Here is a 23,409-nt window from a genome sequence, read left to right as displayed (position 1 = left end):
GTAACCGGTTTGGCTCAGTGGATAGAGTGTCGGCCTGTGGACTGAAAGGTCCCAGGTTCGATTCCGGTCAAGGGTATGTACCTGGGTTGCGGGCACATCTCCAGTAGGGAGTGTGCAGGAGGCAGCTGATCGATGTTTCTCTCTCATCGATGTTTCTAACTCTCTCTCTCTTCCTCTCTGTAAAAAATCAATAAAAAAAAAAAAAAAACAACCCCAAAAACCTAGGAATGGTCAGAGATGAGCGGAATTATTTTTTATAGACCCACACTTACCTGGTGCATATATAAGTTGAGGGCGTTATAGTAGTCCATGCGGTTCCCCTTGAACTTCAGCTGGTCATACAGGACATAGTTCATGGCGTCCAGCACCTGGCTCTGGAGCTCTAGCTCCATCACCATGGAGGACTCACCTGAAACACAGAGACTACCCTGAGGACACAAGCACAACCTGCAACCTGCAGACACTGGCCCGGCCTAACAGCATCGGTCAGGTGTTACCAATCCAGGCTGGAGAAGGGAATGGGTATTTAAATCTTTTACGTTATCCAGGTGAACACGCTGTTGTGTCAGTGTTTTTGTGACACAAGGGGGAACACACTGCAGAATTTCCAAGGAACCAATGACTCTACGTGTCCCTGTGCACAGAGGGGGTCCAAAGCAATGCCACACCTGCCTTGAAGGCCAAACTGGGGTGGCGGCTGTTGATGCCACGCAGGCTCTTGCGCACGAGCTCCACGATGCTGCCGATCTGGGCCTGGATGTCTCCGAGGCTGATTTCGGAGAGAGGGTTGCAGTACTGGTCGATAAACACAGCACCTGAACACGAACAAGAATTAGTGAATACATTCCTATTTTTACCCTTTTCTTATTAGTTTGTCATTTGCCCCAGATGCCTGAGGCCACAGCTCCTGACAACATCCCACCAGACAAGCAGCTTCGTATCCTGGATGGCAGGCTGGCCGCTAAGACACTGAGAGGGCCAAGGACACCCTCACACAAAGGGGCTCACACGTCACTCTGCTGCTGTGTTTGTAAACACACCGAACATCTTTCAGAGGCCGTGAACTCTGAGAGATACATGGCATATTTCCATGTTCTAACATGAGAAATAAAGGCTAAAAGGAGATCTTTCAAATGACTTCTCTCTTCTTCTAATTCACTTTCAGTTTAAAACCCAACAACTCTGAACACAATGTTGTAAGACAGTCCTTTAACTTAAAAAAATAGTTGTAAGTTCTCAGCAACAGATATGCCATTTCAACAAACTGTCCCTCCCCAAGGTGAGCCAGTAAATGGACTTTGGAGATAATCTTACTTCAAAGCAGGCGACCAGCTACCCTCAAGAACCCTACGGCGAAGCAGCTGTACAGCGTGCACTGCACACGGTCCCTGCCAGTCCCCTCTGCACTGCTCTCGGTCACTTCTTAACCAGAGCCCTATGGACTCTCGCGATCATGTGACTGTAGGACATGTTGAGTTGGGAAATCACTTTAAATTCAAGTGGCTTCAAACCAGCTGGGAATCCTGGCCCCTTACTCACACCCTAAGGAACTGAAAGCAGGTGAACGGCGTGGAGAGATCAGGACCCCAGTCCGCTTGCCACCAGCGGGGGTTTGGCTCCCGGCCTCCTTGGAACTCAGCTCTCTACCTGCACGGGGAAGGAACTTTTGCCGAACTCCCAAGTCCATTCCATCCTAGCGCTGATTCCCAGACCGTGTCAGTGGCATCAGATTATCTAGTCAGTGGACAAGGACCAAATCCTGGAGCCGACTTCCATTCCCTCAACTACTTCAAACCTCCAATGGCTACACAATGCCTACAGCACTGATTTGGATGGGTTACTTGAAAATGGTAACATTACTTTATAACTGAGAGATGAAAAAGTACTCAGTTTCATAAGTACTAGTAAGCCATGGAAAAAAGCTTGTCAAAGTACTCTTGACTGTGGAATAAACAGGACAGGATGGCTCGCAATGCCAGCATGCTCATCAGCAGAGAGCAGGGTGGCGAGGATATTTCAATGGGCTGCAACAGACTTTTCATTTCGTTTTGGATGACAGGAGACATCCATAGAACCCAGCGTCTGCCCCAGGCATTGTGGAGTAGACAGTAGGCAGCACAAAGACAAGGGACACAAGAAAACCAGTGACTACTTGGAGAAACGACTTGTACACACACGAGACAGAGATGATGCAACAGAATTTGGTAGCCAACGCTCCTGCTTTAGTTCCGAGGTGAGTAAAATTTGTATTGCAGTAGCCAGAGAAACTCCAAGTGGAACCCGAAACTGAACGTTCAGAGGGTGAGTAGGATTTAAGAGGAATCGGAAGGAAAAGGGACACCATGAATGAGGATGTGAAGCCAGGGGCGCCTGTAGGGTGAAGTGAGGACAGTGGCCTGGCTGGAGTGCATGGGACACTCTGGAGAGCTTGGGGCAGGGAAGGACTGGATTATGGAGGCACTGAGCAGGCAGAGGTGGGATGAGAAGCAGGACATCAGCTGGCCGCACTGCTGGTTCGCATGCCGTGGGGACAAGGCTGGATTGACTGATAAGGCGGTTGGCTGGAGGGCAGAAGGGGGAGAGGCTCATGAAAGCAAGTGATACTTAGAAAGCTGGGCTGGGAGAGGTGGTGAGAGCCGGCACGAGAAGGGACGAGAACGGAGATGTGACGGAGAGAAACACTGATAGGAGCAACTGGGTAAAACTCTGGGAATAGGGAATGTATGTATTTCATAACCACAGCTTTTGGGAGTGTTTGCGTAATGTGCTAGGAATTGAACATTGTTTGGAAAAATAGTCACATGTTGTTCTTGTTCAAGTTGGTAGGAGCAGAAAGTTACTGCCTTTCTCACTCCTGTCCACTCGACTTCTCCCCCCTCATTTCTCAGGAGGGCCAGGCACACTCACTGATGCGCAAGAACATTTCGTCCTCATTAAACTCTAACCAGAGGGCAAGGGATTTGCTCCAGTCTCATTGAGACAAAAGTGGACCAACTGATTTTTGATTTGGAAGTGAGGCTTCAAAGCTTAGGAAAAGAGGGAATTATTTCATTATCTGAAATATCAGCCTCTCATGCTTTGAACCGGAGGTGCATCTTGAGAGAAGACTGTCTCTTCAGCTGACAGCTAAAGGTTTTAACAAAATTTCAGCTCTCCGTTTAATAGTTCTGCCCACCTACACGACCGGACCACACACTCGAGCTCCAGAAGCCCATGCGGCTGAGCTGCCTTTTCCACTGCGGCTCATCAGTTTCCACCGCTGCTCCCAGCACAGCTTAGCTGCCCACTGAGACAGCGCTGCTAAAGCCTCACCTTCGAGATACGATTCATAGTCATCCGAATGCTGAAGAAAAGCCTTAAGATTATTTAAAATTTTCTGTTGTCGTAGGTAGTAAAGGATTTTTTTGGCGTAGTACTTCCAGGTCAAAGCTTTCCTGGAAAAAACAAACAAACTATAAGTCAATAAGAATTAAGATATTACAACTTTGAATGATTAGTTTTTTACTTCACACTAGTCATACCATGTAAAGAGTCTACTTACTCAACAAGACAGCTATAACTGGTTCGTAATCATATAGTACTTATTATCACAGAAGCAGACAATACAATTCAGGACTTTATTGTGCATTTGTAATATACCATTCAGAATGTGCATTTGTTATTACACTAGTCGTGGCTGAAATTCAAGAAAGTTATCTGTTTGGTTTCAGAGTTACTAAAAGTTACTAAAAGAGAAACCTGAAAAGTGAGGGGAGTGGGGTGGGTCTGGGTGGGGGTGTGTTTGTGTGTCTGGAATCCTTGGCTGGGCCCTCTGCACCTGGCAGAGGGAGCTCAGGCCTTGGGCTGCTGCTTCCCTCCTACGCTCAAGGCCAAGGTGATCTCACCCAGTCTCATGGTTTCAAGTATTATCCACACGGACAGTCCCCAGCTTATTTTCCACAACAGATTTCCTCTCTGTACTCCAGACCTATATATCCAACTGCTACTCCACTGCCCCACTTGGGGATCTGGTGAGCCCCTTAACACGTGCCCAGTCAGTAACCAGTGACTGACACTATACTTTCCGTCCGGAAGACAAAACAGGCTGGGCACTTAACATGTTCAAGTTCTTCTGCTCCTAGAGTCATCCCCATCCTATATAATAAATCCTATATAATAAAACCAATCAAAGCGTAATATGCTAATGATATGCTAAGACCACTCAACCGCTCGCTATGACATGCACTGACCACCAGGGGGACAGATGCTCTGACCGGTAGGTTAGCTTGCTGCTGGGGTCCGGACGATCGGGACTGAGCAAGACAGGCTGGATAAGCCCTAGAGCCCTCCTGCGTCCCTCCTCAGCCCCAATTGTGCACTGGTGGGGTCCCTCGGCCTGGCCTGTACCCTCTCACAATCCGGGCTGAGGAACCTGCCCCCTCCAAGTGCACAAATTTCATCCACCAGGCCTCTAGTCTCAGATAAAGGCAACTCCATCCCTCCAGTTAGGCCTCAAACCTTGAATCATCCTTCACTCCTGGCTTTCTCTCATTAGCCACATTCAACCCATCCACCAATGCTGTCAGTTCTATCAGGAAAGTGAGCACTTCCCACTAACTCACCTAAGCCACTGTCATCTTTTGTCTGTATCACAGTGGCATCCTCCCTACTGAGCGTCCTGCTTCAAACCTTAGCCCTCACAGTCTAAGTTCAATACAGTAGCCAGAGCACTCCAGGGAACATATCAAATCACAGCACAAAAGCTCTCTGTCCCAAATTCTCCAGCGTTTCCCACCTTGCTCAAAGTAACAGCCCAACTGAACTGTGAAGGTCATTTGAAAAAAAATCTGCATATCAGCAGAACTGACCTGCAGATTTCAAACCCAAGTTGTACAAGGGTCAAATGTGATACTCATTTGCTTTACTTCGCATCTCTCTCTCTCTCTCTCTCTCACACTCTCCAATATTCTCATCACCTTGATGATTACTGAAAAACTGCTAAATATTTTGCTTATGTTTTCCCCCATTCTCTGCTGTTTAAACAGCGGCATTATATCCACACTGTCAAGGCTTATGACCACTACATACAATACTGACTACTCTACTGTCATTTGAATTTAATTCTACAAGTACATACATATTCTTTAAAGTACGTACATATTTAATGTACTAATCCTTGTCAAGGCCTTTTTTCAAGTTCATTTTCTAGCATATTTCTCAGGAAGGGCTCAAAAGCCCCTAAGTCCTTGCAATTTGGTAAGTCTGTCTGCAGCTTTATACTTGGAAGTCAGTTTGGCTGGATATAAAAATCCTTGGCTGACATTTTTGATCCCTGAGTATCTTAAGTATGCTATTCTCTTTTCTTCTGGCACTGAACATAATATTCTGATTTTCTTTTCCTTAGAAGTGACTTTGCTTTTTTGTGGTTGTTGTTTTGTTTGTTTGGTTGGATGACCAAATGACTTATCCGTCTTTAATATCCAGTAGTTTTACTGAAATATGTCTCAATGTTGGTCATTCTAGGTCCTTTTTCTCAAGTACTGTGTACCCTTTTAATATGTTGTTTCAAATCTTTATTGCAGGATATGCTCCTTTTAAAAACCACACAGAACACCATAAATGCAAATTGTTTTCAAATATCCAGAGAGTGGTGCTTTAGCATTTACAGAAACACCCTTGCTCCTTCCTATGTTTTCCATATTCAAACAACAAGCATTTGGAAGGAATAAATACAAATAGGGTCCTTCATAAAAACTGACATTCCAAAGTACTTAATAAATGTGACTATCCCTTGTTACCTAAAAACAACAGTTTTTTATTATTTTTTAAATCCTCACTTGAGAATATATATACATATATTTTTTAGTTGATTTTAGAAATACAGGAAGGGAGAGAGAAACACCAATGTGAGAGAGAAACATCGACTGGTTGCCTCCCATGTTCGCCCTGACCAGGAATCAAACCCACAACGTAAGTATGTGCCCTGACAAGGAATCAAACCGAAATCTTTTGGTGTATAGGGTGATGCTCCAACTAACTGAGCCACCTAGCCAGGGCTAAAAACAGTCCTGTTTTAAGATCAAAATCTATGTCAGGTCAAGGGGTAACAAATCCATGTTATTTATTTTTAAAAAGACTATAATAATGTATGTTTTTACTGGTTGTGCATATTCAGTCTTTCCCCCAATCTGATAAGTAAAAAAAAAGCAGTATTTCACAATTCTTTGACATGTCTTTGAAAAGTGAATTTAAAGGTCTTTGTACTTAATTGCCAGCCACCTGGATTTGCTCTTCTGTAAATGTCATCCTCCTATCCATTTTTCAATTTCTTCTTGGAAATTTAAAGAATTATATTGACTTTATGGTTTTGTTGGTCATACAGAAGTTTATTTTGTTGGTTAAGGAGGTCTCCATGGATTATACATAAAATCTCCCATTTCCTTGAAGGTTTTTCACTGTGATAAAATTTAAGTTGTTTAATTTTGGAATTTTGTTTTTATATATGATGCAAGTTTTACTTCCAGATGGATAATCAGTTATGCCTAAAAGCATTCATTAAATAGTCCAACTTTTTTCCTCTGAGTTTAAATTTATCATCTTTCATGCTGGGACGTTTCTGAATTACCCTTTGCCACAGACGTGACTATTGATTTTTACTTAAAAACACTGTATCATTTTCATTACAGGTAGCTTTATAATGTGCTCTAACATCTGTGATGCAAGTTTCCCATTGTGAGTATTTAAAAATTGGGGTTTCTCTTGGCTCTTCTTATGAATTTATTCTTTTTTGACAGTATTACCCAATTAAAACACAAAAAAACTCCCAAAATTTTCCTTGGTTCCTAATTAAAATGGCAATAGTTTTATGTGTTAATTTTGGAAGAACTGACTTTTTTTGTGATGGTAAGTCTTCCTATTCAAGGGCATGTTCTTATTTTGTGTTTTGCAATAACTTTCTATAGTCTGACCTAGGAAATCCGGTCCCAGGAATCTTTCACTGAGAAGTAAAACCACCAAAACATCACCCTCCACAGGCACATAAAAATGGAGACGTGGTTACCCATCAATAGGGGAATGGTTAAACACGTAAATTATAGTATACACTACAAAACAGTAGGCAGCCATTAAAAAAAAGTGAGTTAGTGCCCTACCTGGTTTGGCTCAATGGATAGAGCATTGACCTGTGGACTGAAGGGTCCCAGTTTAGATTCTGGCCAAGGGCACATGCCTGGGTTGTGGGCTCGATCCCCAGTAGGGGGTGTGCAGGAGGCAGCCAATCAATGATTCTCTCTCATCATTGATGTTTCTAACTCTCTCTCCCTCTCCCTTTCTCTCTAAAATCAATAAAATATATTTAAAAAAACAGTGAATTAGATTTTTTACCAGTTGATTAGAATCCATTTCAGTAAGGTAATATTGAATGAGAAAAAAGATACAGAAAAGTACCTATTTTAAGATCATTATTTTTTTAAAATAATGATTCCCTGGTTCCCATATATATCGGTGCATATTAGCATGGAAGAATACAACCTAGTGTGTTTTCATGAATTACAGGATGGGGACAGGGGAAGGCCAATACAAATGGGGTCAGGAGGGAGAGAAAACCAGCATAAATAAGAAAAAAACAGTCTGCACTAAAGATCCTATCAAAACAAAATAAACTCAGTATATATGATCTTACATGTATGTGTGTAAAAGTATATGTATATAAATGTAAAAAGGACAAGTCAGCTTTTATTTTTAAGGCTGCACAATACTGGCTATCAGATCATACTTCAATTCATTTATAGAAAAACCAAAATAGAAATGGAAAAATGACCTCTGGATCTGAACTCATCCAAGGCCTAGAATAGTGACACATCTTACCTCTCCCCTACAGTCGCTCCACTAACAGATATTTATCTCTCTTACACCACCTTAAAAACAGCGAGGAAAACATCTTAATGCCTTGTTTGTGAGGTATTGCACAATGATCTCTCTTAAGGAAGATGCTAAACTAACATTCTTTTTTTTTTTTTTTTTTTTTAAATATATTTTATTGGTTTTTTACAGAGAGGAAGGGAGAGAGACAGAGAGTTAGAAACATCGACGTGAGAGAAACATCGATCAGCCGCCTCCTGCACATCTCCCACTGGGGATGTGCCCGCAACCCAGGTACATGCCCTTGACCGGAATCGAACCCGGGACCCTTCAGTCCGCAGGCCAACGCTCTATCCACTGAGCCAAACCGGCTTCGGCTAAACTAACATTCTTATCTCCCATCACCAATAAAGTTCCCAGAACTCATAGGTAAGTTAGGCTGGAAGCCAAGTCACCTTCCAGGCAAGCTAGTAATTAACCCTCACATTGGAAAATATGAATCATAAAAAATTTTAAGCAACAACCAAGAGATAATGGATTCTTCTTGATCAGGGGAGATAAAAGAAGGGTCCAACCAAATATCCATAATGTTTAAGACCAAAGTAAGATTATTTCTTACCCAAATGACATGATAGATACAAGTGCCCAGAGCAGTGTTTGACCTGTAGTAGGACTAAACACGTATCAATTCTCTTTTCTTTCCAAAAGGATTTTTTGCGTGTTTTTTTTTTAGTATCAATTGTCTTGGTGTACTTACCTTACTTACACAGGATTTTTCAAAAATGTTAACTGTAGCAACATATAAGATATTTGAAAATACATGTCCATGGTTCAGCCACACACAAACTACAGCAACTAATTCTGGGGTTATTATGAAAACAAACAAACAAACAAACAAACAAACAGAAACATCCCTGCTATAACTATGGCTTACCTTCCTTCCATATTTAGGATACACACCAGTTCATCCTCAAAAAATATCTCTGGCCCCTCGAGATTCTCAATGTCACTAAAACCGTTACAAGGGACCTATGAAGAAGACATATACAAACAGGCCTCAGTAACGAGGACTAATGTCCTTGTCACTCTCATACACAAATCTGAGTTGCAAAGAAAGATGGTCATTTTTCTCTAAGTGGTAACACCTATCCCATACGATCCTGTACCACCTGCCATGGGTGGAAAGTAATAATACTTTGTTCAGATCTTGTTGTTAGTTGCAAATTAATTATATTTTAATATAATTTCATGAAATTTCTGAAGCTGATAACTGGAGAATTCTAATGTGAAGAAAACTAGCTCTGTAACAAGAAGTAGAAATGCAAAATCGAATTCACAATCACTATCTCATGCATTCTGTGCTGCATTTATCCAGGAGGGAAGGGCCAGAGAGAGATGTCCAGTGCTTTGGGCTACTCAGCCCACTGGGCATGCTTTCTCCTCTACAAATTGAGGCAATGGTCCCAATGAGCTTTAAGAATCCCTCAGTTTAAAATTCCATTACTTCTCCCACTTTTCTTTTTGAAGGTAGCCAGGAAACTTCATGTCAACCTGTGTGCATGCGGAGAACACAGGAATACAGGGTCCTGAGCCACAGTCATCGCCCACCCACAGACCAATCTTAACGATACTCCTGCTATGTTCAAAGTCCTCGACATCATTCTAATTAAGCAGCAGTACAGGGAAAGAGGGGGCTAAGGAAAAAACACAACAGTTCATCATTGTTAGACAAAGGCACAGGCTGTTAAAAATGCACACAAAATCAGCTGGACTAGCAGCAGAGGTCGCAAATTAGTTGCTCATGACCAAGCGCATGAAATACATGTGTGTGCAAACACTTTTAAACAAGCACCTAAAATCTGTGATTCTGAATCCGTTTAGCCAGGGCATGCCTTATCCAAAATGGAACATGAATTTTGTCCATTCTAAAATTAATAATCATTTATTTATAGAAATGAATGACATTAGGGAATATCCAGTTGTATTCCCCATAGGCGAATAAGTTCAAAATTTGAACTTTCCTTTTCAAAACTTAAAGAGCCTTGAAAACATTTCAAATGTATGAACTTCATTAAGTAGCAGTAATTAAAATTAGAAAATAGGAATTAATCTGCAGGAAACCAGGATAGTAAAATAAATCAGACTGGCTGTACTTCTAGCCCTCCCACCCCCATCCCACCAGAAGTACATTTAAAGGATTAGTGTGGACTACTTTCCAGAGTGACAAAAAGTTAAGAATCAGGACCTGATACAGAAACTTCTATGAATGCTTTATGGAAGGGAAAACAAAAGCAACAATAACAAAAAATGCATTTCAGCAAGATATAAGAGAAAACTTTTCAGAGATCATGATGCAAGACAATTTACTTGAGGGAGTAATCATTCTGATTTACAGACAGCTTTTAATCCTGTTGGCTTAAAAAACAATCAGTTCACCATTGGTTAGAACAGGTGTGGGCAAACTTTTTGACTCGAGGGCCACAATGGGTTCTTAAACTGGACCGGAGGGCCGAACAAAAGCATGGATGGAGTGTTTGTGTGAACTAATATAAATTCAAAGTAAACATCATTACATAAAAGGGTACGGTCTTTTTTTTTTTTTAGTTTTATTCATTTCAAACGGGCCGAGGGCCGTAGTTTGCCCACGGCTGGTTTAGAACCTGCAAAGCCAGAGAGAAGAACCATATTCATTTCGCCAACCCTTTTGGGCAAACAATTGGGTGAAGTTTGTAGTGCTCAATTTTTGATGATTCCCCCAAGTCAGGTGGAGGTTGCAAAAAACAAACAAAAACCAACCCCCCCACCCCCACCCCCCGCCACAAAACATGGTTAACCCACTGGTAGAGAACTAAGGCTGATCTGCATTCCCTCTACATTGTGCTGCTTGCTGGTCCCTCCCTCCTCTCTCTCTGGCTATAGAAAAGTAAAGCTGGCAGGACAAATGGCTGCATGCTGCTGGACGGAGGAAGCGGACACAGTGCCCCTAGCAGCCTTCTCGGTGAGCAAGGGACAGTGAGAGCACTGGAAGGGGAGATAGCAGGAAGGCTGGATGAGCTAATGCCTGCAGAGCCACACACACACACAACCCCCCACCCTCCAGGCAGAAGCTTGGCGCGGCGTCCCCAGATCCTTACGTGCTCGGAAAAGAACCTCTTGGAGAAGGAGGCTACAATCTTCCGGGCCTCTAACCCAGCTTTCTGCCGAACTTTATACTCTTCCAACCAATTGACGTAGTCGGTGGGGCTGTAGTGTTTCATAAGGGAAGGCCACCTACAGACAAGGAGACAAACACCCGCTCAGCGTGCCCGAGGCTGAGGGGCGGGCGGGCGGGCGGCAGGAATGCAAGACAGCCTTGGAACACAGGGGGCGCGGGTGGTTCAGTGGTCAGAGGGGGGATGGCGACGGACAGACCTCGATCGAACCCCCCGAGTGGCAGGCGTGACCTTGGCCCCGAAGGATGAATGCTGCCCCCCGCTCCCCATCTATAAAGTGGGGGCGGTGGTAGCGGGAGGACAGTTAACAGGGATGGGGCGCCTCCGAAGAGCAGGGCCCTTGCGTATTGGACATGTCGTCTCCGTTACTAACCGCCGTCAAAGGCGGGTCTAACGAGCACCGCAGCCGATGAATGAGGCTCAAAACCCTTAGGGACGTCTACCCCAAGGTCATCCAGCGAGTGCGCCGGGGCCGGATCGGATCCCGATCGGATCCCGGGTCCTCCCCGCCATCCGCGCGCTCGGCACCGCCCGGCGCTGCTCGGACCACAGCATCCCGGACCCACGTCAACATTTCCGCGGAGCCGGGCACAAAAGCCGCCGCGCTGCGGCCGCCGCCCTTCGTCGGCGAGGGCCCTGCCGCTGGGCGCTCCCCGATGCGCCATCGGGGCACCGGAGGGTCCGCGCGGCGTGGCCCCGCGGGGCCGGCGGCCTGGCGGCCTTTGTCTGTCGGTCCAGGGGGAGGGCTCCGGGGGTGGCATCCGGGGTGGGGTCCGCGCGCGCGTGCGGGGAGGGCGGCGGCGGCGCAGGCCGGCCGGGCCCGGGGCCCGGGGGGCGCAGCACGGGCGCGGACGGCGGCGGGCTGCGGGCTCACCTCACCCGGAACTGCTCCTTCCACACCTTCCCGCTACTCTGGCAGAGTTCGCGCAGCCGCCGGCAGGTGCTGGCGACGCGGCTGATGTCCGTGGCCGTCAGCGAGCCGCAGCACAGGATGTACTCCAGCAGTTCGCCTGGCAGGTTGACGAGGCAGCTGAGGCCCGCCGCCTCGGGCGCGACCTCCTCCGGCAGCGCCTGCACCACCTCCATCGGGCTGTCGACTGCCGCCGCCATCTTGTCCGAGTACCTGGGGCCGCTGCGCGCTCGCGCGTGCGCTCTGGGGAAACCCCATGTCGCCCCGCCCACCTGCCTGCCTCCGGGGGCGGGGCAAAGGCTCGCCCCGCCCACGCCTGTAGCCACACCCCCTGTGCCCGTGCCTCTGGGGAGTACTGCGGCCCCTCAAAAGGGAAAGAAACGCGTTTTTGGAAAATAACTGGGCTGTGGGCCTTGGAGCCGCGAACCAGCGAATCATAATGCCCATCTTTCCTATACGTGCGTCCTCGAATGTTTCGTGTGAATTATTTCCCCCAAGTTTCAGCTGGGGAAACAGGTTCAGGGAGATAAAGAGGGGTCCCTTGTCCTACCTAGATTCTAATCCGGGTCTGCTGGACTTCGGCTTGACCGTGCTCTAAATGAGTATGCTGTACTCATAACAAACTTGATATTCTTGCGTGGATCCTGTGCCAGGCACTTTACTTATGGTTTTCTCACCTATAAAGGGAGGATAACAATAGCTCTCCCTATTACATTAAATAGGATAGATATTACTATTACTGCATTGTTTTCAACCACCACACACAGGTCCCGCAGGGCCTGGAAGACGGTTGGGATTTTATCTTACATGGGCTCAGAGGCATTATCCAAGTTCAAATGCCCAACAGAGGTTAAGTTCTCTGTGCTTCAGTTCGGGGAACAGAGAAGCACTTTTCTAAAAGATCACTCCTAATATTTCTCAGATCTGGCTCCTTCTCTCTGTCTCCTCAGCCACCGTCCCAGTCCACGTCTGCCCTGTGGCTCCTAACTGTTATCCTAGCTCCGCCCTGGCCCTGAGAATGTGAACATCAGCTCCCATAACACTTAGACCTTGATAGACAGTTTCCCACATGTTAGGTGGAAGGCAGACACCACAGCTGCACAGATGATTGGTGCCATTCTTATGAATGACTATTGCTTTCTTATCAATGACATCCCAGCCCTTCTGTTTTTCTTTCTCCTGATCAAAGATGATTAAGATGTTGTGTGTGTGGGGGGTGTGTGTGTGTGTGGCGGGGGAATTAAAAGCTCCTGCCAATCCAGTAAGTCCTCACCACAACTCTACCAAAGAAGAACAGTTTTATTATGAACAAGCATTAAACTAGACTGTGATATACATCACAGGTGATCTGCTAACGAGGTTACAAAGGCAGAGAGAAATCCTACCCTTTTTAAACACAGCCAAGCATTGCATTACACACATGCTCTAGAGATTCATGATAACTTGCCTAGCTCAGCCTACGCTGACTTGGTAGTTGGGGTACCCACTGTGCTATGTAATTGCTCTTGTCTCAAGGGATAATACAGCTTCTCATTTTTATGACAAGCAGGTGATTATAGTTTGGAACAGGGCACTGGGGCTGCACTCCCACATACAGGGACATAGAGACATTACCTGCCTAGAAATTTCATTTCAAGGAGCTGGTTCCCAGGACCTTAAAGAAAAAAAAATTCCTGCCCAGCCTGCGTGGCTCAGTGGTTGAGTGTCAACCTGTGAACCAGGAGGTCACAGCTCTATTCCCAGTCGGGGCACATGCCCGGGTTGCAGGCTCAATTCCCATTGTGGGGTGTGCAGGAGGCAGCCGATCAATGATTCTCTCTCATCATTGATGTTTCTCTCTCTCTCTCTCTCTCATCAATAAAAATATATTTTAAAAAGAAACTTCCTGGGTTGTCATACTGGCAAGAGGCTTATTTATTTAAGACCTGTAAACTGTAGTATATTCATACAATGGGATATTATTCCGCCATAAAAAGGAATGGAGCACTGATACAGGCTACAATGTGGCTGAACCTTGAAAACATGATGCTGAGTGAAAGAAGCCAAACAGGAAAGGACAAATATTGCATGATTCCATTTTCATGAATTATCTAGAATAGGAAATAGAGACAATGTAGATTCGAGGTTGTCAGAGGCTGGGGGCGGGGGCGGGGCGGTAAGAATGGGGAGTTACTGCTTAATAGGGACACAGTTTCTGTTTAGGAAGGTGGAGAAGGTCTGGAGAGAGATTGCTAGTCAACACTGTGAATGTCCTTAATGCCGTTCCATTGTATTCTTTTGTGGTTAGTCCTCAACCCAGGATATTTTTCCATTGATTTTTAGAGAGAGTGGAAGGGATGGGGAGAGACACAGAGAGAGAAACATCGATTGGTCGCCTCCTGCATGGGCCCCGACCAGGGCCTGAGATCGAGCCTGCAACGGAGGCGTCTGCAACAGAGGCACCTGCCCCCAACTGGAATTGAACCCGGGACCTTTCAGTCCGCAGGCCTGAGCCAAACTGACCGGGGCTTCAATTGTATTCCTAAAAACAGTCAAGTAGAAAATTTTCTGTTATATCTGTTTTACCAACATTTAAAATAACAGCACACACAAAACAGGTTTGCACACCCATCAAAGACAGGAATGACTCTCACAGAATTTCCCCAGGAGATGCTCTAAGAACGAGAGGAGGGATGGCTGTCTTTGCCCTGTGGCCACAGGGAAAGTTCTGTTTTAAAGTTTCCCCCACGGTACCCTCTTGCTGAACAGCCAGCCATATTCAGCTGTTCACTACCCTAGCACTTGCTGAAATCGACTAACCCAGCCAGAACCCTAGAGCAGTGGTCAACAAACTGCGGCTCAGCAAACCGCGGCTCATGAGCCACATGCGGCTCTTTGGCCCCTTCAGTGTGGCTCTTCCACAAAATACCGACTTCTGTGCATGGGCCACGAAGTTTCAATTGCACTGTACATGCACGCCCACACATGGTATTTTGTGGAAGAGCCACACTGAAGGGGCCAAAGAGCCGCATGTGGCTCGTGAGCCGCGGTTTGCCGACCACGGCCCTGGAGCAATCCCCTCCTGCTTCCATGGACCCAGCCCTCCACAGTTGTGGCCAGGTGCCCCGCCCGCTGCGGCAAGCCCAGAAACCCACCCTCGAGGACTATGGGGTGTCTCTGATGATCTTTGACTGGAGTTTAAACATTCGTGCCCCATAAGGTCTCAAGAATCCAGCCAGAGAGACCATTTCAATTCCCTCAGGATCCTCACTAGCTTTCCTTAGTTCCAAATAAACAAAAACATCCTCTCTCTTCTGGTCCATCTTCCCAGGCTCTTCCTCCACCCAACCCCGAGGGACTTTGGGGGTCCACTTGCATTCCCCTGGAGGGCTGGCTTCCCAGGTCCTTTAGGTCTCAGCTCACACCCGTGCCTGCAGAAACACACGTCCGCTGACCACAGGCCCTGCCCCCCACCCTCCTAGGACCCCTTCTTTTCATTCAGTCCACATGCCCAAGTTGCCGTAATATGCGTGCCCTTGACTCCTGCGTTCACCCACCAGCACGGCCAGGCCTAGGTGCTGTGGGTCCTAAGTCAACGGGAGAGCGTTTGTGTAGGATGAGAACAGAAGGCGCCTGGGGTGGGGTCTTGCAAGGGAGAGGCCTGAAGTTTAGCTTCCTTAGCTCCAGGGTCCATGGGTCTCTGTCTATAAAATGCGAACCCAATATGGTATTTATTGCACGTCCTGGCTATGTGAGAGGGTCTATCCCAGCCGTGGGCAAACTACGGCCCGCGGGCTGGATCCGGCCTGTTTGAAATGAATAAAACTAAAAAAAAAAAAAAGACCGTACCCTTTTATGTAATGATGTTTACTTTGAATTTATATTAGTTCACACAAACACTCCATCCATGCTTTTGTTCCGGCCCTCCGGTCCAGTTTAAGAACCCATTGTGGCCCTCGAGTCAAAAAGTTTGCCCACCCCTGGTCCTATGGAGACAGTCTGCAGTCCAACTAAGCCCCCGCCAGCGCCTTCAGGGACACGCTTTGCGGCTCACTCCCACCATCCTCAAGTCTCCCAAGAGTCACCTTATTGACGAGGCCTTCCCTGACCACCCTCTTTACTCTGTCACTCTGCCCTGCTTTGTTCTTCTCCAAAAATACTCATCACCATCTAACATCCTCCTTAAAAAAACAAAAACTAGCTGATGGTTTCTCTCCTTCCAGGAGAGTGCGAAGGAATCCTGGCTGATCTCCAGTGCCCACAAAAGGGCCTCATTACATTTTTATTGAATGTGTGAATTAATCCTCTAAATGCAGATCAATTGAGCCAAAAGTGCCTTGCATGTGAGTTGTGGACAAGAATCTCAGAGGGCCAGAGGGCGGGCGAAGAGTGCCTGAATAATGGCCCCCAAGCATGTTCATATTCTAATCCAGTGATGGCGAACCTATGACACGCATGTCAGAGGTGACACGCAAACTCATTTTTTTGGTTGATTTTTCTTTGTTAAATGGCATTTAAATATATAAAATAAATATCAAAAATATAAGTCTTTGTTTTACTATGGTTGCAAATATCAAAAAATTTCTATATGTGACACGGCACCAGAGTCGAGTTAGAGTTTTTCAAAATGCTGACACGCCGAGCTCAAAAGGTTCGCCATCACTGTTCTAATCCCTAAAACCTGTGAATACACGGGGGTGGGCAAAAGTAGGTTTACAGTTGTGAGTACTCGAAACAGAAGACTTTATTCTTCTATTGTTACTAGACTAGAGGCCCTGTGCACGAAATTCATGCGGGGGGGGGGGGGGCCCTCAGCCCAGCCTGCGCCCTCTTGCAGTCCGGGAGCCCTCGGGGGATGTCCAACTGCCTGCTTAGTCGGACATCCTTAGCGCTGCCACAGAGGTGGGAGAGGCTGTGAGCACAGCTCAGGGCTTCTGGCTGAGCAGTGCTCTCCCTGTGGGAGTGCACTGACCAGTCTGTCATAGCAACTGGTTGTTCTGCTGTTCAGTCAATTTGCATATTAGCCTTTCATTATATAGGATTATTTATTACTGGTTGTATTATTTATTTGTATTACAGCTTAAGCCTATTTTTAAAAAAAATGTTTTCATTGATTTCAGAGGGAGGAAGGGAGAGGGAAAAATAGAAACATCAATGATGAGAGAGAATCATTGATCAGCTGCCTCCTGCATGGGCTCCCACTGGAGATTAAGCTGGCAACTCGGGCATGTGCCTTGACCGGATTGCACCGTGACCTCCTGGTTCATAGGTCGATGCCACACCAGCTGAGCAACTGTAAACATACTTTTGTCTTGTGTTACTATAATGTGGGGGGTTTTCCTGACGCCACCAAGCAATTCTTTGACACTGCCTAGGTGTCCTGCAATTCAACTCCATTCTGACACGGTCCACCTGACACTATGACCTGGAGACAGGCCCAGGGGTTAAGGGATCAGTCCTACAGGACTGCCCACCCCCTTCAGTAGCCAATAGCAAGCCCACGTTGTCCCCTGTGCTTCCAACGGACCAGCTACGGGTTGGAGGCACCCACAATCTCCTCCTCCTGTTCGGCTAATTTGTGGGAGCGACTCACAGAACTCAGAGAAACACCTGACTTACCAGATGATGGGTTTATAATAAGAGGACATATTTCAGGAAGAGCCGGATGGAAGAGATGCACAGGGCGGGGCCTGGGGAAGGGGCCCAGAGCTTCCACGCCCTCTCCAGGGGCCCTACTCTCTCAGTCCCTCCCCACCGCCACCAACTCGGATGCTCTCTGAACCCTCTTCCTTCTTTCATGGAGGCCTCGTGATAAAGGCATGATTGATGAATCACCGGCCACTGAGGATGCAACCTCCAGCCCCTCTGCCGGCCCCAAGGTCAAGGGGCAGGACCGAAGAGTTCAACCCTCTGATCACCTGGTCGGTTCCCTGGCAACTCGCCGCCATGGCCAGGTGCTGTCCATAAGTCACTCATTAAAATAAACTCAGGAGTGGTTGAAAGGGTTTGTGAAGAATAACAAGGCACCTTTATTGCTCTGGTCACTTAGGGAATTAGGAGCTCTTTACCAGAAGTGGGGGGAAGACCAAATAGGTACTCCTTATAGATCACAATATCATGGTTACCCCTTATAGCAAAAGTAACGGCGGACGTGATTAAGTTAGGAAACTTGGGTGGGTCCGGTGTGATCACCAGAGTTCTTACAAGCACCGGACAGACCGGTCAGGGGTCAGAGAGGGGAGCTGTGACATTGGAAACAGGTTGGAATGGTGCTGAGCCATAAACCAGGACATGCTGCAGCTTCTAGACGTTGAGCAACCTAAGGACATGGATCCTTCCCTCGAACATGGCAATCAGAAGCTAATACAGGTTTTAGTTTCCTATTGTTGCTTGCAGGAATCACCCCAGCCTAATGGCTTACGATCACACACCTTTATTACTTAGCTGCTGTGGATGTCAGAAGTCACGAGAGGGTCTTGCGTGGCTGAAATAAAGGTGTCGGCAGAGCAGCGCTCCGTCTGGAGGCTCCAGGCTGCCTACATTCCTTGGCTCACAGCCGCATGACTCCCACCTGCACAGCATGACGCCCTAAGCCAGGGAGATGGCTCCATTGCTGCTCAACGTTATTGTGGCAAGTAGGTAACTGCCCCAGAGGCAGGTCACAGGGCACACATACATCACTGCTGCATAGCAAGTCTTCCGAGGTGCCCAGTGACTGGTGCAGGCAGAAAGTATTGTTGGAGAGAGCCCCGAAAGACAGGGTTTGGGTCAGAACATCACCATAGACATGGGCTCGGCTGAGGTGAGGGAGGAGGTGGGCTTTGCAGGGAGGGGGAGCGGCGGGAGCAAAGGCCAGGCCGGCTGAGAATGAAAGCCGTGATTAGAACTAACTACTGGGGCAAATCTGGAGCAGGGGTGGTTTGTGTGACATGGGGAAGGAGAGAAATAGAGAAGCTGCTGGTGGCCAGAGCAGGCACTGAATCTTGGCTGGGGGCCGGGGTGGGGAGTGGCGGTGGGGGGAGTTGGTCCTCCTCTTCTGACCCGGTGACACCGGATGCCTTCGAGCAAAGGCATGACCGGATGAGAGAGATGTTTCTGGAAGGGCAACGTGAGGGCAGTGTGTGTTTTTCAAGGAAGGCGATGGTGGCCTCTGGGAGGGGAGAGAAGCAGGTGTCTCTCTCCCCGCAGACTTTGCCGGCAGCTCTTCTGCGAATAACTGCATTTCCATGAGCAACTCTTTAAAGCCCTAACACAACCGATTCGATTTCTCAGGGCCTAAGGCTTAACTAAGGCCACAGACACAACAGCTTGAGTTCACAGGCTGTCTCTGAGGCTCTCTTGCGTTGGTTTCTTTATGGGTCACAGCCCTCCCAGACCAGGAAGGGAGCGAAGTGGAGAGCAGAATGCATCACCCTGGAAGATCTCAAAATTCTTGGAGACAGTCAATGAGGGAGCAACTGGGTCAGGCTTCAGACAGCGACCTCCACACTCACCTGAGTTCCAGCGGAGAAAAGAGTTACAGAGAAGCCGGGAAACCACCCACCCGTCCCTTCTCAGCCCCCAGGTCTAGTGTAAAGATTTTTAAAAAATCACCTTATTCATTCCTCTGGCTTCGATCTTCTGTTACTTGGTTACCAATCTCATTTTCCTCCAGAGGCCCTTGTCAAAGTCATTTCCTTTTGGGATGTGGGTTAGGCTCTGTCTATAGCCACCCACCTGACTCTAAACACGTTCCCTGATTTTGCCAAGAGCCCAAAGGAAAAAAAAAGTCCGTTTTTACTATGTATCTGACTGTGAAGCTGAATATATTCTCTACTGATCCTTTGTCCCTCCATGTTGTCACAAATGGCAGTTTCCTCTTTTCTATGGCTGAGTAGTAGTCCATGTGTATGTACCACATCTCCTTTATCCAATCACCTACGGAAGGACACTTTGGTTGTTTGGACCTTGAGAATAGGATGCTAAATGAAAGAAGTCAGACAGTGAAAGCTGAGGACCATCTAATTCAGCGGTTCTCAACCTGTGGGTCGCGACCCCTTTGGCGGTCGAACGACCCTTTCACAGGGGTCGCCTAAGACCATCCTGCATATCAGATATTCACATGACGATTCATAACAGTAGCAACATGACAGTTATGAAGTAGCAACGAAAATAATTTTATGGTTGGGTCACAACATGAGGAACTGTATTTGAAGGGCCAGAAGGTTGAGAACCACTGATCTAATTCCATCCATGTGGTATATAAGACTGAAACTCACCAACACGGACAACCGTGTGGTGGTTACAGAAGGAGGGAGGGTAGTACAGGGAACCAAATACATGGTGATGGAAGCTGGTTTGACTTTGGGTGGTGGGGACACAATGCTATATACAGATCACGTATCATAGAACTCTACCAATGTCACCCCAATAAATTAAATTTTAAAATCCTGTGTTTACCGCCCAACCCCCGCCTTGTTTTCCACCCCCTTTTCTTTTGGATTGGAGGTTGGGAAGGTTCTGTTTGGGTGTAAACTTGGATTTTTCACATGGTTGCCAGGCAACAGACGCCACCCCAGGCAGGATGCATGTCAATGTTAAATTGTCCCCAGCCACCTCGGAAGCTGAGCCTGCGAACGAATCACACAGGGGAGATGGTTAAAAATGTGAGCAGGTGTGAGACCTTATTCCCAGCAAAAGCTAATGGGTAGGTGGGCCAGGTGGCTCCTCTGAGGGCAGGTGGGCTGAGGAGGCCCGAGAAACCCAGCGCCCAAGCATCAAATGGCAAATGACATCAAGATGGGGCTGCTTGGGGTTCAATAAGCGACAAGGGCTGAGAAAGCTGGGAGGAACCAGACACCATCTTCGTTTATTTACTTGTGTGTATGAAACCAAGGCTCCTTAAGACTTTGACTACACTTAGCTTTAAATCCTAGCTCTAGACACCATCTCTCTCTCTGTGTCTCTCTCCATCGGAGACCTAGCCTTTCCCCTGAATGACCAGCAACCCCTGAGGCAGCAGGAGCCCTGAGCCCGGCCCTGACCGAAGATCACAAGGCCCGAGCCTCCGGCAGGCTCCAGATAACATCTTGACCTGAGGTATCTTTCAGCTCCTGAGCCCCAAGGTGGAACAACCCCCTGGCTACTTTCCGACGAAACCAGACAGAGGGACGCCAGAGCAGGCCTCAGAGCTGTGCCCCGGACTGAAGAAATGACTTACTGCCCTCCCACCTCCGACCCATCAGCTCCCAGCACAGCCCTCACCCCTTCACCCACCGTGTCTTGAGGTTTTGCCCTGTAGCCTCCACGCCATGGGGAAGTTCGGGCTCTGGAGTAATTTGCTTCCCATTCGTAGTAAAATAGCCAATCTTTCTGTGTTTAGTGTTTGGCCCTGCTAGCCCCAGTGGGTGAACTCCTTTTGTTCTGTAACATATGGCTGTTCTGTTCCGTTCCGTTCCATCCCAGGTTGTGCTGCATATATTACTGCATTTAATCTTATCTCAACGCAGTGAATTTGGAACGATCATCTTTATTTTACAGTAAAGAAATGAAGGTACAGAGAGGTTGTTAACTTATCCAAAGTCACACAGCTAGGAAGCGGGGGAGCTGGGATTTGCACCTGGATAGTCTGGGTCTCTGAGCAGCAAAATGGTGGTTACGAATGCGGATTCTAGCATGGGACAGTCTGGGTTCTAGCTCCGCCTGTGACATTTACTGGCTATGCCGACCTTGCTCAAGCTGGCCGACCCCCTTCTGCCTCCGTTTCCCAAGTTTTAAACTGGGGGAGAGCAACGCTAACATGTCTGAGTGTCGTGGTGAAGGGTAGGACTTAATAACTGTTGGCCATTATTTTAATCAACGAAGCACTCTGCAGGGGCCAGGCGCTGCCTCTTGCTCCACCTACGACCTGCATCTCACCCTGAAGGTCACCTTCAGAATCCCCTGCCGGGCTGGCAGAAGTTTTGGTTGAGACAATACTGCACCCCCTGCTTTTCCTCTAACTTGTTGGTCTGTGTCGCCCCCTCCGCGCCCCTCTTTTCCCTTCGCCAAGACGGTTCCCCAATCAGCCTCCCGACTCCTCTGTCTGAGGGTGGGCTTCCGGGGACCCCGGTCTGTGACAGTGAGCGACGACATGAGAAATTCCAGGCAAACCACACAAAAGACAGCAGTCAGCCAAGTCAGGGCCGCTTTTTAATGTTTTAACCGTAATGCAAACAGGCGTAAGTAGATTTTTGCTTGAATTCCATCCAGTTAGAAGATGAGAACTATACAGAGGAAGAGCATGGGGTGAACACAGCCTGGACGGCCTTGCAAAGAGCGTGAGGCGGGCGTCGGTCCTCTGAGGAAGGTGCCGGAGCGCACGGGACACTTGGCGGAGATAGCAGCATCGAGAGCTCAGAGGTAGGGGGAGTCCGCGTTCCTGACGGTGTGTGTGGTCAGATGAGACACTGCTCTGCCCACCGGCCCAGTTCCCAACCCCAGAATGGAATCCCACGGGGACAGACCAACCGACCGACCGACCGACCGCTCTCGCTCAGCCTTCCGGGAAATCACTGCCGAACCCAGAGTGGGTCTTACAATCACAAGGACAACACAGCCACGTGGAGAACAGGGTGGAGGCAGGAGGCCGGGCACGGAGGGCACTGGGCCTCTGAGCGTCTTCATCGGAACGATGCCCAGCTCACAGCCTGTTATGGAAACGGAACTGTCATCCTTCTGGCTTGGGCGGGAGTTTGTGAAACCCTATCTTTTCATTCCCCCTCCACACCCTTCCAGTCTCGGTGGGGCAGCAGGCAGTAGAAACAAAACCACCGGCCGAGGAACGCTCGGCTGGCCCTGGGACATCGGGTAATGTCCGAAGACCTAGGCCAGCGATGGCGAACCTTTTGAGCTCGGCGTGCCAGCATTTTGAAAAACCCTAACTTAACTCTGGTGCTGTGTCACATATAGAAATTTTTTGATATTTGCAACCATAGTAAAACAAAGATTTATATTTTTGATATTTATTTTATATATTTAAATGCCATTTAACAAAGAAAAGTCAACCAAAAAAATGAGTTCGCCTGTCACCTCTGACACGCGTGTCATAGGTTCGCCATCACTGACCTATGCGGTTGTCACGGTGAGGGGGCGACTACTGGCTCAACATCCTCCAATGCTCAGGACAGCCCCCCCCACCGAAGAACCCTCCAGCCCCAAAGGCCCACAGGGCCGAGGCTGACAGACCCGAGTCTCCCAGAGCTCAGGAGCCCCATCTGGGCACTCTGATGCCCTGGAGTCTTTTTCTAGAAAACTATGCAGAGCAGCACCTCCAGGCAGATTTGCTGCTGCCTGACAGGGCCACCTGGTTGAGGGTGGGCTTGGACCAGACAGGCACGGCCTCCCCATTCAGAGCTGCCCCGCGATTCCAGGACAAAACAGACCCACGAACACACGGAGGCACATGTGCTCCTGACCGCTCCCCAGGCCGCGCTCTGCCCAGAGAAGACA

General features: G+C 47.8%; 1 protein-coding gene across 2 annotated transcripts in view; it reads right to left on the bottom strand.

The window, feature by feature from the left end:
* The window catches only part of FBXO21 (F-box protein 21), a 34,480-nt gene extending 22,309 nt beyond the window's left edge, over positions 1 to 12,171 (bottom strand). For both annotated transcript variants that reach the window (XM_070400075.1, XM_070400076.1), the window contains exons 1-6: positions 11,926 to 12,171; positions 10,974 to 11,109; positions 8,774 to 8,868; positions 3,313 to 3,434; positions 669 to 815; positions 273 to 409 (exon numbers count right to left, since the gene is read on the bottom strand). In XM_070400075.1, the coding sequence (XP_070256176.1) occupies positions 273 to 409; positions 669 to 815; positions 3,313 to 3,434; positions 8,774 to 8,868; positions 10,974 to 11,109; positions 11,926 to 12,161 (873 nt within the window). In that variant the 5' untranslated portion in view covers positions 12,162 to 12,171. The remainder of the gene's footprint in view (positions 1 to 272; positions 410 to 668; positions 816 to 3,312; positions 3,435 to 8,773; positions 8,869 to 10,973; positions 11,110 to 11,925) is intronic.
* Between the last annotated feature and the right edge of the window lie 11,238 nt (positions 12,172 to 23,409).

Source organism: Myotis yumanensis, unplaced genomic scaffold, assembly GCF_028538775.1.
Source record: "Myotis yumanensis isolate MYYU_CA2020_CCGP unplaced genomic scaffold, mMyoYum1.0.hap1 SCAF_19, whole genome shotgun sequence".
NCBI classification, from domain to species: domain Eukaryota; kingdom Metazoa; phylum Chordata; class Mammalia; order Chiroptera; family Vespertilionidae; genus Myotis; species Myotis yumanensis.
This window is presented reverse-complemented; position numbering and strand designations above follow the sequence as displayed.